At 45.2% G+C, this 15,875-nt stretch overlaps 1 protein-coding gene across 1 annotated transcript in view; it reads left to right on the forward strand.

Moving 5' to 3' along the window:
* Positions 1 to 15,875, forward strand: part of LOC112215929 (phosphatidylinositol 3,4,5-trisphosphate-dependent Rac exchanger 1 protein) — a 106,063-nt gene extending 90,188 nt beyond the window's left edge. The window contains exons 27-40 of the mRNA XM_042299365.1: positions 5,521 to 5,609; positions 5,823 to 5,905; positions 6,408 to 6,498; positions 6,721 to 6,849; positions 6,976 to 7,017; positions 7,771 to 7,988; positions 8,801 to 8,903; positions 10,076 to 10,219; positions 11,746 to 11,860; positions 12,132 to 12,198; positions 12,799 to 12,974; positions 13,249 to 13,351; positions 13,912 to 13,979; positions 14,127 to 15,875. Of these exons, the coding sequence (XP_042155299.1) occupies positions 5,521 to 5,609; positions 5,823 to 5,905; positions 6,408 to 6,498; positions 6,721 to 6,849; positions 6,976 to 7,017; positions 7,771 to 7,988; positions 8,801 to 8,903; positions 10,076 to 10,219; positions 11,746 to 11,860; positions 12,132 to 12,198; positions 12,799 to 12,974; positions 13,249 to 13,351; positions 13,912 to 13,979; positions 14,127 to 14,169 (1,471 nt within the window). The 3' untranslated portion in view covers positions 14,170 to 15,875. The remainder of the gene's footprint in view (positions 1 to 5,520; positions 5,610 to 5,822; positions 5,906 to 6,407; positions 6,499 to 6,720; positions 6,850 to 6,975; positions 7,018 to 7,770; positions 7,989 to 8,800; positions 8,904 to 10,075; positions 10,220 to 11,745; positions 11,861 to 12,131; positions 12,199 to 12,798; positions 12,975 to 13,248; positions 13,352 to 13,911; positions 13,980 to 14,126) is intronic.

The raw sequence follows: 15,875 nt of genomic DNA on the forward strand, positions 1-15,875 counted from the left end.
TATCGCAAATGAGAATGTGCTCTGTTTCACCATGGTAACGTAAACATAGAAAACTGAATGTATAGTAAAAAAAAATGGGTGTTTCCGTGAGCCAGCTTCATGTGAAACCAACAACAAAGATCTCCCTCTCTTTTTATTTATATTGCCCACTGTGATGGCATCGGGTTCCTTCCGACTCTCCCAATAGGTTCCAGATGTGGGGAGTCGAGTCACACATAAAAAAATAAGGAATCGGGGAGCTCAACATGAAATGTATTCAGTGATGTCACTGTGCTACCTCCTCGCTAGCTTGAGTTCATTCAGATGGTTGTTGGCAGTGGCGGTAGTGTCTTTCAGGCACCGGTCCACGGCCTCCGCCCACTACCACCCACTAAGAGCAGTGGTCAGCTCCTGGCGAGAGTGCAGTGTGTAATAGAGGCTAAATGAGTAGCTTGCGCTTCTCTCGCTCTCTCTCTGCCCAGTCTGTCATTACAGCAAGAACAGCAAGCGCAACTCCTTCTAGCCAACAGCCACCCACAGTACAGGGTCTAGTGAGCTCCCTCAGGTTGCATCTGCAGTGACACCCTATTCTCTATACAGTCCACTACTTTTGGCCAGACCCTCATGGGTTCTGGCCAAAATAAGTGCACTACACTGAGTGTGCAAAACATTATAGACTGACCAGGTGAAAGCTATGGTCTCTTATTGATGTCACTTGCTAACTCAGTATAGATGAAGGGGAGGAGCCAGGTTAAATCAGGATTTTGAAGCTTTGAGACATGGATTGTGTATGTGTACCATTCAGAGGGTGAATGGGCAGGACAAAAGATTGAAGTGCCTCTTAACAGGATACAGTAGTAGGCGCCAGGCACACCGGTTTGAGTGCGTCAAGAACTGCAACGGTGCTGGGTTTTTCATGCTCAACAGTTTCCTGTTTGTATCAAGAATGGCCCACCGCCCAAAGGACATCCAACCAACTTGACACAATTGTGAGAAGCATTGGAGTCAACGTGGAACGCTTTCAACACCTTGTTTAGAGTCCATGCCCCAACGAATTGAGGTTTGTTAGGAAGATGTTCCTAATGTTTTGTACACCGTGTATATGAGTCTTTACAGAAGTAGTGCACTACATAGGGAATAGGGTGCATTTATCATTTAAATATATATATGGAGAGGGTGCTATAGGTTTGATACGAGATGGGATGAGTTGTCCGGCCATCCAATGTGCTCTGGGACGAGAAGCACTTTATAAATGCATGACGTTCATGATGATTGAAGAGAAAGACGCAACTATAGGTGGGGAGAGATGAAGAGAGCCAGACAAAACACAAAGGAGGAAGGATAGGGTAAGGTGAAGGTCAACAGCAAAAGGCTTGGGGAGAGTCTTGGAGAGGAAAATAGAGGGGCGAGGTCACCACAGTGAAAGACGGCGAGTGAAAGGAGGAGGAGAGGAATGAGCAGATGGATGGGTGGACGCAGACAGAGAAAGAGGTAATTGTACACCCACCACCAGTCTGGTTTGTTTGTCTCTTAGACAGTCAGTCTCGTCACATCTGGTGAGGGTGGGCCGCTCCAAACCTGCCACGAGATGCGACTAAATTTAGAACCCTCTCCCAGGAGAACTTGTGTGAGTGTGCACGAGTGCCTGAGTGTGACCGTGTGCGTGGAGGAGAGAGTCAGAGCCAAAGCCCTGGGTGTATTACGTAATGGTTGGCACTTCAGTCCCAGTTTGTCGGGAATGATCCAGCATCCCATTTAGATACACAATAAGACGCAAACAGTGTCAGAGACAAGACTCTGACTCACTAAGAACCCCCTAACCCAGGGTTGGGTAACTTTGATTGGGATGGGAGCCCAAAATGCTGAACTCATCATGAGGGGCCGTAGTTGCCTGTGGGTCTGGGTACCCACATGTGCACATTTTTGCAAGATTTAATGAGACACCACATGGCTGTGGACACCTGCTTGTAAAGTATGTGGACACCTGTTTGTCAAAGATCTCATTCCAAAATCATGGGCAATAATATGGAGTTGGTCTCCCTCCTTTGCTGCTATAGCCTCCACTCTTCTGGGAAGGCTTTCCACTAGATGTTGGAACATTTCTGGGGAAGCGACAAGATTGTTAGTGAGGTCGGGCAAGGATGTTTGGTGATTAGGCCTGGCTCTCAGTCAGCGTTTCCATTCATCCCAAAGGTGTGCGATGGGGTTGGTGCAGACCAGTCAAGTTCCAGAGTTGCGCAGTGGTCTAAGACATTGCATCTCATTGCAAGCGGTGTCACCGCAGTACCTGGTTTGAATCCAGACTGCATCACATCCAGCCGTGATTGGGAGTCCCATAGGGTGGCACACAATTGGCCCAACATCTTCCGGGTTTGGCCCAGGTAGGCTGTCATTGTAAATAATAATTTGTTCTTAACTGACTTGCCCAATTAAATAAAAAATGTATTAAATCAACGTTTCTTCCACACCAGTCTCGACAAACATTTTTTGTATGGATCTCATGCTGAAACAGGAAAGGGCCTTCCCCAAACTGTTACCACAAAGTTGGAAGCACATAAAATGTAATTTTATGCTGTAGCGTTAAGATTTCCCTTCATTGGAACTAAGGGGCCTAGCCAGAACCATGAGCCAGCCCCAGACCATTATTACTCCTCCACCAAACTTTACAGTTGGTACTATGCATTCGGGTAGGTAACGCTCTCAAGGCATCCACCAAACCCAGATTCGGTCTTCCCACCACTCCAGCCAAACATTTAGCATTGCGTATGGTTATCTTAGGCTTGTGTTCGGCTGCTTGGCCATGGAAACAGTTCTTGTGCTGACGTTGCTTCCAGAGTTAGTTTGGACCCGAAGACACAATTTTTACAAGCTTTAACACTTGGCAGTCAAATTCTGTGAGCTTGTGTAGCTTACTACTTTGCGGCTGAGCCGTTGTTGCTTCTAGACATTTCCACTTCACAATAACAGCACTTACAGTTGACCCGGGCATAGCAGGGCAGAAATTTGACGGACTAACTCGTCCTATGAAGGTGCCACATTGAGAGTCACAGCTCTTCAGTAAGGCCATTCTACTGCCAATGTTTGTCTATGGAGATTGCATGGCGGTGTGCTCAATTTTATACAATATTATTGTTTCATCAATCTACAGACAATACCCCATAATGACAAAGCGAAAACAGGTTTTTAGAAATGTTTGCAAATTTATTAAAAATAAAAACAGTTATTTATATAATTATTTAGACCCTTTGCTATGAGACTAGAAATTGAGCTCCGGTGCATCCCGTTTCCATTGATCATCCTTGATGTTTCTACAACTTGATTGGAGTACACCTGTGGGTAAATTCAATTTATTGGACATGATTTGGAAAGGTACACACCTGTTCATATAAGGTCCCGCAGTTGACACTGCATGTCAGAGCAAAAACCAAACCATGGGGTCAAAGGAATTCTCCGTAGAGCTCCGAGACAGGATTGTGTTGAGGCACAGATCAGCGGAAGGGGACCGAAAAGCTTGTGGCCTCCATTCTTAAATGAAAGAAGTTCGGTGAAGAAGTTCTGATGGTCACTCTGACAGAGCTCTGGATTTCCTCTGTGGAGATGGGAGAACCTTCCAGAAGGACAACCATCTCTGCAACACTCCACCAATCAGGCCTTTATGGTAGGGTGGTCAGATGGAAGCCACTCCTCAGTAAAGGGCCTGTTTTGGAGTTTGCCTAAAGGATTCTCAGACCATGAGAAACAAGATTCTCTGGTCTGATGAAACCAAGATTGAACTTTTTGGCCTGAATGCTAAGCGTCATGTCTGGAGGAAACCTGGCACTGCTCATCCCTACAGTGAAGCATGGTGGTGGTACCATCATGCTGTGGGGATTGTTTAAGCTGCAGAAACTGGGAATCTAGTCAGGGTCGAGGGAAAGATGAACGGAGCAAAGTACATAGAGATCCTTGATGAAAACCTGCTCCAGAGCACTCAGGACCTCAGACTGGGGCGACGGTTCACCTTCCAACAGGACAAGCACACAGCCAAGACAACACAGTGTGTTCGGGACAAGTCTCTGAATGTCCATGAGTGGCCCAGCCAGAGCCCGGACTTGAACTTTATTGAACATCTCTGGAGAGACCTGAAAATAGCTGTACACGATGCTCCACTTCCAACCTGACAGAGCTTGAGAGAATCTGCATAGAAAAATGGGAGAAACTCTCCAAATACAGGTGCGCCAAGCTTGTTGTGTCATGCTGTCCAAGGTGCTTCAACAAAGTACTGCGTAAAGGGTCTGAACACTTATGTAAATGTGATATTCCAGTGAATATATTTATTTTTGCAATGATTTTGAAAAACCTGTTTTTTTGCTTTGTCATTATGGGGTATTTGTATAGATTGAAAAAAATAACATTCATTCATTTTAGAATAAGGCTGTAACGTCACAAAATATTAGTATTTATTATTTTTTGTTTGTTTGTGGAAATTGACCCGAGGGCCTTCAAAAGGGGGGTGGGCCCGCAGGTCGCTCCTCCCTGCATCATGCTGGCGTTGCGTCATGCTGGCGTTGCGTCATGCTGGCGTTGCGTCATGCTGGCGTTGCGTCCAGTTCACATTGTGGGACTTTTTTTTTTTTGCCGAGCTCGATGATTATAGGAACACAAAACAAAGCGATTTATTTTAACGGGAAGCGTGATGACAATGCTACTTCTGTCTCCTTAAATTCGTATGATTCAGCATTGACATCATAATGCCAAGACGTACACACACAACATTCACAAAGAGTAGCTGTGTAATCTGCAATTTGCAACACAGTAAATCTTCTCTGCGCTCACACTCATCATCTTTTTAAGACCTTCCGTTGAAAATATCCAGCAAAGCTATCCAAAGGCATTTTAGGCAAGATGAGACACATATCTAGCTATTAAAATGCATTGAAAATGTAGGGGTAATAGGAAGAGAGTAAATCTTCAGCGTTAAAGGTGTAGTTCAGTGAAAGCGTATATGTTTTTCCTCACCATAAGGACAAGGAGTGACAGCAATCCACTCTTTGGTTTTGTTAAACTAGCCACTGACAACAAATGGAAACACATATCTAAATGTATATGTTTTTCGAACCTTTTAAGGCATAACTATATGTTAAATCTTTTGGGATGGTGGAGGCATCTCCTTTTAATGTTTAACTATCATTTGACTTCAACTTACCTGGTGTTTATGAATCAAATTCTTGTTTGGCACACTGGTGTAGCCACACGTTACAATAGTTCGGTGGAATGCATTTTAGTCACGCCAATGAAGTAAGTTGATGTTGTTTGTGAGAAGCATTTGATTACTGCTCTCTCTGACTATATTTCATACAGTCAGTCGGATTATTTGACTGGATAATTACAAGACAGACTCCACATTTGACTTGGTGTTTTTTCTGTAGGGAATGAACTCTGGTTTGTTATTTAACTGTTTCTCTCTGTGTCTCTCTCTCTCTGTGTGTGTCTCTCTCTGTGTGTCTCTCGCTGTCTCTTTCTCTCTGTGTGTGTATGAACTCCTGTCTGTGTGTGTTGCAGTGAATGTAACAGTAACAGGGATTCTGTCCTGTCATACACAAGTGTGCGTAGCAACAGCTCTTACCTGGGGAGTGACGAGATGGGTTCAGGTAAGAAACAGTTAATGAAGACTAGACTAAGATGTTCATACCCCTCTAGCATTAAAGAAGCCACATTGGTTTGCCTTATGTGGGAAAATTTTCAGAATCTCCTTGTAAATGGTGTCCAGTTTATTCTTTATTTATTTTTCTTTCTTTCTTCTGGTCTTTTTCTTTTATCCGGTCTCTTTCTTTCCTTCTTTCTTTCTTTCCTTTCTTTCTCAGGTGACGAGCTGCCCTGTGACATGAGGATTCCCTCAGACAAGCAGGACAAGCTGCATGGCTGTCTGGAGCACCTTTTCAACCAGGTGCAGCATCTCTACCACTATCCTCTGTGCAATCAGCTTCAATGGCTTTGCCAACCCACATCTCACTCTGTTTTTGTAAGCCATGCTTTTAATGGTTACCACGGTGTTGTTGCTTGGAACTAATATCATACACCAACATGCGTACACACACTTACACAAACGTTCTCTCTCTCTCTCTCACACACACACGTACTCACTCTCGCTTTCTCTCCCTCTCTCTCACATACACACACAGCTTTTCCATTAGCCTTCAGAAACATTTGGCACAGATCATGTTTATCGTAATCAGTAGTAGTAATCATCTGCAGTACTTTGTTTTGCAATCTCTTTGTCATCTTCTTCGCATCTCTTCTTACACATCTCATGCCCTTTGACCTCTCCCATACTCCCTGAGGGACACGGCCATTTTGGCTTCCGTCAATTACCCGGGGCCCCAGTTTCCTGTTGTTGTTGAAGGACTGAGGCCAGCCTCTGTCTGACTGGTTGTGACTGTCATCTGCAGGTGGATTCCATCAATAGCCTGCTCAAAGGGCCCGTCATGACCAAGGCCTGCGAGGAAACCAAGCACTTTCACCCCGACCACACTCAGCCAGGTGCCCGCTACATTTAGTGTGTGTGAGTGTGTAAGGTATGCCTGAGTGGATGTTTGTTTAGAGAGAGAAAGAGACTTGTCTGGGAATCACTGAGAAATTAGTGTGTGTGTGTGTGTGTGTGTGTGCGTGTGTGTATAGATAGATATGAAATGGTGTTACACTGAAGAATTGTCCTAGAATTTTATATTGCTAATTCATTGACACGTCATGTTTTCTGAACAGAGTTCCGTCACACTGAGGACTGGACGGTACGCTGTCGTTACATCATCCACAAAAACATCCAGGAGGACCCTTGGAACCTGCCCAGCTCCATCAAGACACTGGTGGAGAGCCTACAGAGATTTGTGGATGGTCAGTAGAAAACGCACTCGCACCATAAGCACACGTGTAACACATGCATCGCGCACACACAAACACATAGCTACAGTAGAAACACATGCGCATCACTTAGGTAATAAAATCCACATTTTTCTGTAGATGGGAAGAACCAGCTGCTTCTGGCCCTGCTCAAATGTACAGGTAAGCCTTATGTCAGCCGTGTGTGTGTGTGTGTGTTCCCTTTGAAGTGTGCTGTGCCATATGGCGGCTGTTAATGGTCCTGTCCTCATGAATGAGTCAGTGTGATAGAGCAGATTGTAAACCCCCTGGCTATGTTTGATTAGAGTTTACACACCACTCTGAGGACAGTCCGGTTGATGGTAAGAACGGTTGTCAAAAAGCCCGTCTACCGCCCGTCTCGTGCTCTTTCTTTCCCCTCTTTCTTTTACTGTTCCCACCTCTCTCTCTAGAATTTTCTTTTTCAATTTGCTCCCTTCCTCTTACCTCTCTTCCACCGGCCTATCGCTCACCTCTTTCCACTATTCTCCTCTGTGCTCCTCCCTCTAGTGACTTGGAAAATTCCCTGTATAGTCTATCCCCTGCCTTCCATATTGTTTGTACGTTGCTGATTTTGTAAATGTCCTGTAAGAAGTTAGTAAAGCAAATTTCTCTGAAAATAAAATGCTTATCTTATTTTCCCCTTCCCCCGAGTGGCGTAGCGGTCTCAGGCACCGCATTTCAGTGCTAGAGGCGTCACTACAGAACCTGGTTCGATTCCAGGCTGTATCACAACCGGCCGTGATTGGGAATCCCATAGGGCGGCGCACAATTGGCCCAGCGTCGTCCGGGTTAGGGTTTGGCCGGGGTAGGCCGTCATTGTAAATAAGAATTTGTTCTTAACTGACTTGCCTAGTTAAGTAAAGGTTTAAAAAAGAATCCTCCTCCCCAACCCAGACACGACTCTGCAGCTGCGGCGGGACGTGATTTTCTGCCAGAGTGCGGCGGGTGCCGTGTGCACTCTGGCCGAGCAGCTCCTGGCGGCACTGCGTGCCCGCTTCAACAACGCCGGCGAGTACGAGGAGGACAGCAAGGAGACGAGCCGCAAGTGGCTGGAACAGGCGGCCGCCATTGGCGTGCTGCTCAACTTCCAGGCCTCACTGGCGCCCCACGTGGTAAGAGACGGCGACTGTAAAGCAGGGCTCCTCGACCCTGTTCCTGGAGAGCTACCATATTGTAGGTTTTCGCTTCTACCCTGATCTAGCGCGCCTGGTTCTAATGGCTAGCTGGTTGATAAGCTGAAAGTGGGGTTGGAGTGATGACCTACAGGAGGGTGGCACGACAGGAACAGGGCTGTAGAGCCCTGCTGCTTTGAACAAACACTTTTACTGATGTGATTTATTTACCTTTGGACAGTCGGCAGACTTGGGTCACAATAGTGGAGTTGTGCTTAATTTAACTTTAACCAATAATATGAAACCATTTCATTTCTATTTGAACTTTTATCTTTTACTCCGTTGAGGTCAAAATACCTGTTTTTCATAGATGTTTTAGCTCCAGTAAAAACATTTTTTTTAAACACACATTAAAAACACAATTCAAAACAGCAATGTCCCATAGGCAGACGGGCACCAATGTAGAAATGTCTAGCCATCAAGGAATCACCAATAGAATAGTATAAGGGTGTAACTATAATGGCTCTGTACTGTGTTGATCCAGAAAGAAGGGTGCCATTGACTGTCTGAGTCCTCTTTCCACACTCCGCTGTCTCCATTGGCCGCTAAGCAAAAAACAGTGAGCCTTGGGCTCATATTCACTAAAAGTCTCAGTGCTGATCTAGGATCAGGTCCCCGCTGTCCACACAATCGTCTTTATTAGGATCTAAAAGGAAAAAACGATTTTATATCAACACTCCTAATCTGAGACGCTTTGTGAATACGGCCCCTGGCCTGTTAGCTGAGCTCTTTGGTTTCTCTCTACCGTAAAGAAGGAGGAGAGGACGATGCTGGAGGATACCAAAGCGGCCCTGTTGGACCTGGACAAAGTCACTGTGTTCTTCCGCCAGCTGGAGGATGAATGCCTGGTCGCAAGTAAGTAGACCCTTTCCCATAGCAACCACATATTTTCTTAGCAACGGTGGCCAGTCAACGGAGTTGTCAGTGGTGATTACATGTGGCGGTTGGAGACACACACACACACCTTGCATGTCAACCACAACAAAGGGCTTTGTTACTGTAGACCCAGAGTTTTCCCTGTCATACAATTGCAGCTTAATTTCAATGAAACACCTCGGTCAAACCCAGCTTCGCTGAAAGACTTGTACTTTCCAGTCTGTTCCTTTTCAAGAACCGCAATATGGTGAGCAGAGATTGCTGCTCTAAGGAAGCACATCAGTTGCATTTCACATTCTGGGGGAGAAAGCCACGGATAAAACAGGGATGTACTATTCTAGGTTACTGCTCGGCAGTAAGCATAACTGTATACGCACACACACACACACACCCCCCTTCCTCCCCCCTCCTTTAAAAACCTTTTTACACTGAAATCGCTTTTTTGGAAAACATGCCCACTTCAGCAGAATGGCGCGGCCGTTGCTTAGGCAATCAGTCTGTTTGTGGCTGTGAGCTCGCCTGACAGTATTGATTTGATAAAAGGCTGTTCAGCAAGCAGAGAGGAAGGGTTCGTCTAAACCATCACACTCAATCCAAAAGGATTATGGGTAGATGGTCTTCAGGAGGCGATGCGCTGACCTCACAGGGGGTTGTGTTGTTCTTAGGGTTTCCCCCATAGCTTTGGATGGTGTTGGTGGGCCACTGAAGCAAGAATCCATACCAATGATGCCTATGTCTGATTAACTACCAACACATCAAATGAAATATGTAATGGATCGGTGGATGTTGCCAAGCATAGAACGCCGAGTACTAATGTTGTATTTGTGTAACAGGATTTAAATGCAACATTCTGATCGCTGTTATCTGTAAGTAAACCGTCGTGCTACGTCAATCAGTGGTCCAGTGTGTACTAGTCACCTCAGGCCTAAGTGAAGGGAAAAGCAACCAGGGCCCGTATTTATCAAGCGTCTAAGAGTAGGTGTGCTGATCTCGGATCAGCTCCTCCCTGTCCATAATAATCTGCTTCTGTTATGATCTGAAGGGCCAAACTGATCAGCGCTCTGCCTTTTTAGACGGTTAATAAATACAGACACAGAACTCTATGAACTCATTTAACATTAAGCCAAACTAAGCAGTGTTGTGTTCCCCAGACACGCCGGTGTGTTACCACGTGGAGGGCAGCCGGCAGGCCCTAAAGGTCACCCTGTATCTGGACAGCTGCCACTTCAGTGAGCTCCCCACTCGCTTGCAGAACGGAGGCAGCCTCAAACTGCACACCGTGCTCTTCACCAGGGGTGAGTAGGAACAGAACAGCCCTTTAGTCTACCTCCACGCAAAGGTGGCTGAACTCAATTGAGTCGACTCCGAGTCAAATCATCAACCAATCAAAGTGTCGTTGAGTCGAATCATCTGTGACTCAAAGTTAGCTGAATTCATATGAGTCCAGTTGGATTGTCATCAAATCCTAATTGAATCACAGTTCACTGAATTGAGTCGAGTCGAGTCAAGTCAATTGGCATTGGATGGAATTTGATGAAATGCACTAAGCAAACGTTAAGGAAATATGTTGCAGGTTCACAAATACACAGATCTTCACAATGTAGAGGAATTTACCCTATCAATTTGCTATAATCTTGACTATGCACACAGTGTTGCAGATACAGTAGAAATTAGATGTATGGAACCATTTCTTCATTTATTCACCTCTAACATTCCCGGAGAAGTCCTGCCAACCTCTCGGTCTACACTATGATCATGTCTGCATTCCAAATGTGCACAAAAGTAATCTATCGTATATGGAATAGGGGGCTGTTTGTGATTTAGCCATATATATCTATAATAATTTACAGTACCCTAGCAGGGGGCATTGAATCAGTATCTCTTAATCTTCTAACTGATTAGGTGCTAAATGTTCTAGTGAAAATGCCAGCGTGAAAGTGGCTATAGAGTTTCACAAACAAAATACTAATTGGCATTTACATTGTCGTAACTACCATTTGAGGGACGGACTGTGTAAGTCTAACCGGGAAATGTATTCTGTGCTTATCTAGCCGCTCCCCCTCTGTTTTTTCACTGCAGCGCTCTTTCGACCTGCACCGGGCCAGTATAAGTGGCTGGAATAATGCTTGATTCCCTGTGCTAGGGAACCATTCATTTTCCATACACGTGCCAATTGGGACAATAACCCTGTCGGGAAGGCTCACGTTGTTAAGTGGCTGCCTCAAAGAAGAAGCCTGTGATGAAATGTAATACCATACTGCAGTCAGAGAACTAGGAATAAACGGGCTGTTAGCGCCACCTATAGGCCGCTTCTATGGAATACAGTTGTTGAATTAAATACAGATTCACTTGTCAGAGACGGACTTTGGTAGAGCTGTCACTTTTAGATGTGAAGTGTTATCGATGTGTAGGTCACAATGTGGTTACTTGTCCCACACACACGCAAACCTGCTGAGCGCAAGTCATAGAATGTGAGCGCAAGTCATAGAATGTGAGCGCAGGTCATAGAATGTGAGCGCAGGTCATGGAATGTGAGCGCAGGTCATGGAATGTGAGCGCAGGTCATGGAATGTGAGCGCAGGTCATGGAATGTGAGCGCAGGTCATGGAATGTGAGCATGGAATGTGAGCAGGTCATGGAATGTGGAATGCGCAGGTCATGGAATGTGAGCGCAGGTCATGGAATGTGAGCGCAGGTCATAGAATGTGAGCGCAGGTCATAGAATGTGAGCGCAGGTCATAGAATGTGAGCGCAGGTCATAGAATGTGTGTGTGTGTGTGTGTACTGTGTTGTTAATGTGCTACCTCTGTCCCATGGTCAGCCCTGGAGAGGCCAGAGGGAGTGTCCCAACAGGACTGCGTGTCCATGGAGGAGTTCCAGCAGCGTACCAACGCCGTCTCACTCGAGAAGGTTAAAGCCTACTACCGAAAACTCAGGTAGAAATCTACACACTTTATATACAGTCATATTCATTGTACTACCCACTGACAGTCAAACCCAGGTTGTCACCTGACATATGGTAATATGTATTGTACTACCCACCACTGTATTGAAGTACTTTATTCCTATGCTGATTAGTTTGGCTACTGTATTAGCTGTAGAAATTGACTTTTGTCTGAAGTTTTTACAGAGTAAATAGAATATCAACAGGTCAATTCATTGGTCAATTGCGTTCATATTGAATGATAACTCATTGTGTTCTAACAGGGCTTTTTACCTGGAGAAGTCAAATCTACCCACTGACTCTAACACCACGGCTATGAAGATAGACCAGGTAAACAGAAATCAAAATGGCTCTCTGTTTACAAACAAGCTCAGGGGCAGTACTTAAATATATATATTTTTTTTAAATGTTTACCCCCTATTTCTCCCCAATTTCGGGGTATCCAATTTCGTAGTTACAGTTTTGTCTCATCGCTGCAACTCCCGTATGGACTCGGGAGAGGTGAAGGTTGAGAGCTGTGCGTCCCCCGAAACACAACCCAACCAAGCCGCACTGCTTCTTGACACAATGCCCACTTAACCCAGAAGCCAGCCACACCAATGTGTCGGAGGAAACACCGTACACCTGGCGACCGTGTCAGTGTGCACTGCGCCCAGCCTGTGGCAATGTGACAAGGACATCCCTGCCGTCCAAACCCTCTCCTAACCCGGACGACGCTGGGCCAATTGTGCGCCGCTCCATGGGTCTCCCGGTCACCGCTGGCTGCAAAAGAGCCTGGATTCGAACCCAGAATCTGTAGTGGCACAGCTAAAACTGCGATGCAGTGCCTTAGACCACTGCGCCACTCAGAAGGCCCAGGGGCAGTACTTTTGAAAGGAAAGTTGGAGTACACCTTTAAGATTTTAACCCCTAAACCTCTGTCCCTCCCAGCTCCTACGACCCCTTAACACCCTGGACGACCTATGTCGCCTGATGCACTCGTACCTGAATGTGCGTCCCAACGCAGCGGGCCACCTGTCGGGCGTCAGCGTGCTGTGTGTGTCCTCGGAGCTGTGCAACCGCCTGGGCGCCTGCCACATCACCATGTGTGCCACCGGCATGCAAAGGTCAGTCGTTTGAACTTGAAAGTGACACATAAGGGCTGACAGTTTACGTGTCAGCTTGAGCAAACACTCATGAATGTCTATGCATTGCTGTGTCAGATGTATTGCTTAAACATGCATTATGCAATGTATGCCTTTACCCACCTCAAAATGGTGTATTTTCAACCCCTTCTCCTATTAGCCTCCACACAGCAGCCTTTACATAACACTGTTCTTGCATGACACATAGTTAAAAGACCGTTGACCTACTAACCTCTGACCTTTTTGTGTTGAGTAGGTGCACCCTGAGCGTGACCCTGGAGCAGGCCATGATCCTGGCGCGGAACCACAGCCTCATGCCCCGCTGCATCATGCAGACCATGGACATCATGCGGAAACAGGTGCCCTGAATACACCCTTCAGCGCTTTACATCCTTAGCAACAGATCTCGGACCTGGGTCGTATTCATTAGGGCACACCGTAACAAAACATTTTGCAATGGAAACCGAATGTTTCTTATAGGACAAATTCAGATAGTCCCTCCATGTTTCAGTCCGTTTTCTTCCGTTTGGTGCATAATAATTACAACACAGATCTCTCTCTATCACCTTTGTTAATATTTAATGGAAACTGAACATGAAAGGAGGCAACTTCCACCTACTGTATACCATAGCCTTACCAAGCAGTACCGAAGTGGCAAACAAGACTTCACTTTTAACCTTGGTTAATTCTAAAACATTCACTACATACGATGCAGTGGAACAGGGGACATTTAGTTTACACAAAGTTGTTTTTCACCAATAAGTGTGGGTCGCTCTTAACCTAAAGGCATTAAGTAGGAATACAACTTTAGGTACACTGTCTGAGCAGATCGATGATTTGGGTACAGGAGCTAGAACTACGGAGCTAGAACTACGTGGGCACATATGTCAACATTGTCTCACCCTCTCTTCTCTGATAGGGCACCAGGGTAGAGATCTCGGCTAAAAACCTCAAAGTGATGGATCAGATGCCACCCGCAGCCCCAAGGTACAGACCATAGTTCCAAAGTAGTTTGAAAGTACTAACCTGGTTCCAGGTCTGTTTGTGCTGTTTGATTCGACAGCACAAACAGGTCTGGATTCATGCTACGCTAAGTCCAGATCTTCATTTCTTATTTTTCCTCCTTTCCCACAGGCTCTTCAAGTTGTGTCTACCACCCCAAGATGGAGATCTATAAAAGAAAGGGGTGCTGTGTTTTTATTCCTAGTAGAGCAATTTATTTTGTATTAGCGATATACTGAAGCCTCGGTGACTAGAGATCATGGATGAATGGGTAAGGTAGAATGGGGGAGGAGGAAGAACAGGGAGCTCTCTGCTCTCCTCTCCCATCCAGGAGTCATAGACATAAGTGTGGTACCCCCCCAACCATGTCCCCGAATGGAACATTCCAGCACAGGAACATCAAGTGTCTGGATACCACAGGGTCCGTGGTGTCCTGTATAGCCCCCCTGTGACATGAGACTGCTGTCACTGACCTGGCAACCCGTCACTAACCTGGTAATTCATTGCTGGGAACCTAGAGAGGAGTGTGGGGATGGTGACATCAGACAAGACATGACCTAACAAAAATATGTCCGCCACCACGACAATGCTCACACCGGGCTATTATCAACTGGATTAACGCAAAAACCGCTTGTAGCAGACATTCTTCTTCTTTATCCACTTTGCCTTGGAATGCAACGCCAGTGTGTGGTATCTTCATCAGACAGCGTGTCTGGTATTGCAGCTAGGAACAGAAGGCACTGCATCAAGGAGGAGAGAAGAGTGAAATGATAGGGATGGATGGAAAGATGGATGGTAATGGGCTGCCCTTTGCCTTAGCCCCCCTTGCATGCGGCGAATGTGCAATTACTGTAGGCTAGTGTGAGTACTGTATTACTGCACTATGACGCATAGTGATTTATTGTATTACTCAATAATATCAGGTATTCAAGAATTGAAAGCATTCCAGCCTACGCATCATGCAGTATTTAATGGAGCAATGGCATGCCATGTTTTGATTTTTTAAAACTCCTTATCTATTTTTTTATGTTTTGATTTTGTCTTTGTTATTTCCTCGGGAGTTTGATCTGTTGACAAGTGTTAAAATGCAGGGAGTTTTGTTAAAAATGAATAGGAAGGGGAGTTTTAATCTGAGTCGGGGAAACAAGCTAACTTTATCTAATCTCAAGAGTTCATTTTGTGTTTTCCAATCTGCATCCCGAGTCAACAGGTTGGAATTTTTTAAGCCTTTTAAAGTATTAATATATATTCAGTAATATTAATAGTGGGAGATTGCCTCCTGTTGACCCAGCCAACTCACAAGACCTCTTTGCGATTTGATTTTAATGTTTCGATATTTAAATGAGCACAAGGATTCATCTAATTACTCTGAAGTGTTAGCACAAAGTACTGTAAACTGTCCCGAGGATGATGACAACAAAGGGATCAGTGAAGTTAACTCTTGATAAACAGTAGCATTATTTTATTGAAGATGTTATATTTCTTGTATATACTTACTGTAACCAATGTCTCTGTCAGAGAAAATAGAATATGGTCTATATCTATGCCATTGGCAGCAGAGTTAATGCTATAATTTAAATGTGATTATTTTTATGGACATAATATAGTATGGAAAATGTTTGAACTTTTTGGGGGTAATCATATTGTACATTTGGACAGGGACGGATTTTGGTGTTGCGTATATATCCACACTGACGACGTTGTTGACTGTTAAAATGGCTCCACTTTCGTTTTTAGCTTGGTTTGTATCTGTGTCGAGATGCTGCACTCTGACTAGTTGCTCAGCCCTTGTTATTTATTTAGAAGCTCTTGTCAGGTCCCAGTTGATGGTCATGTTCATTAGGCACCAAATGTATAAAAAATGTGGCACCCAATGTTGAA

The sequence above is a fragment of the Oncorhynchus tshawytscha genome, linkage group LG16 (genome assembly GCF_018296145.1).
Source record: "Oncorhynchus tshawytscha isolate Ot180627B linkage group LG16, Otsh_v2.0, whole genome shotgun sequence".
Taxonomy (NCBI): Eukaryota; Metazoa; Chordata; class Actinopteri; order Salmoniformes; family Salmonidae; genus Oncorhynchus; species Oncorhynchus tshawytscha.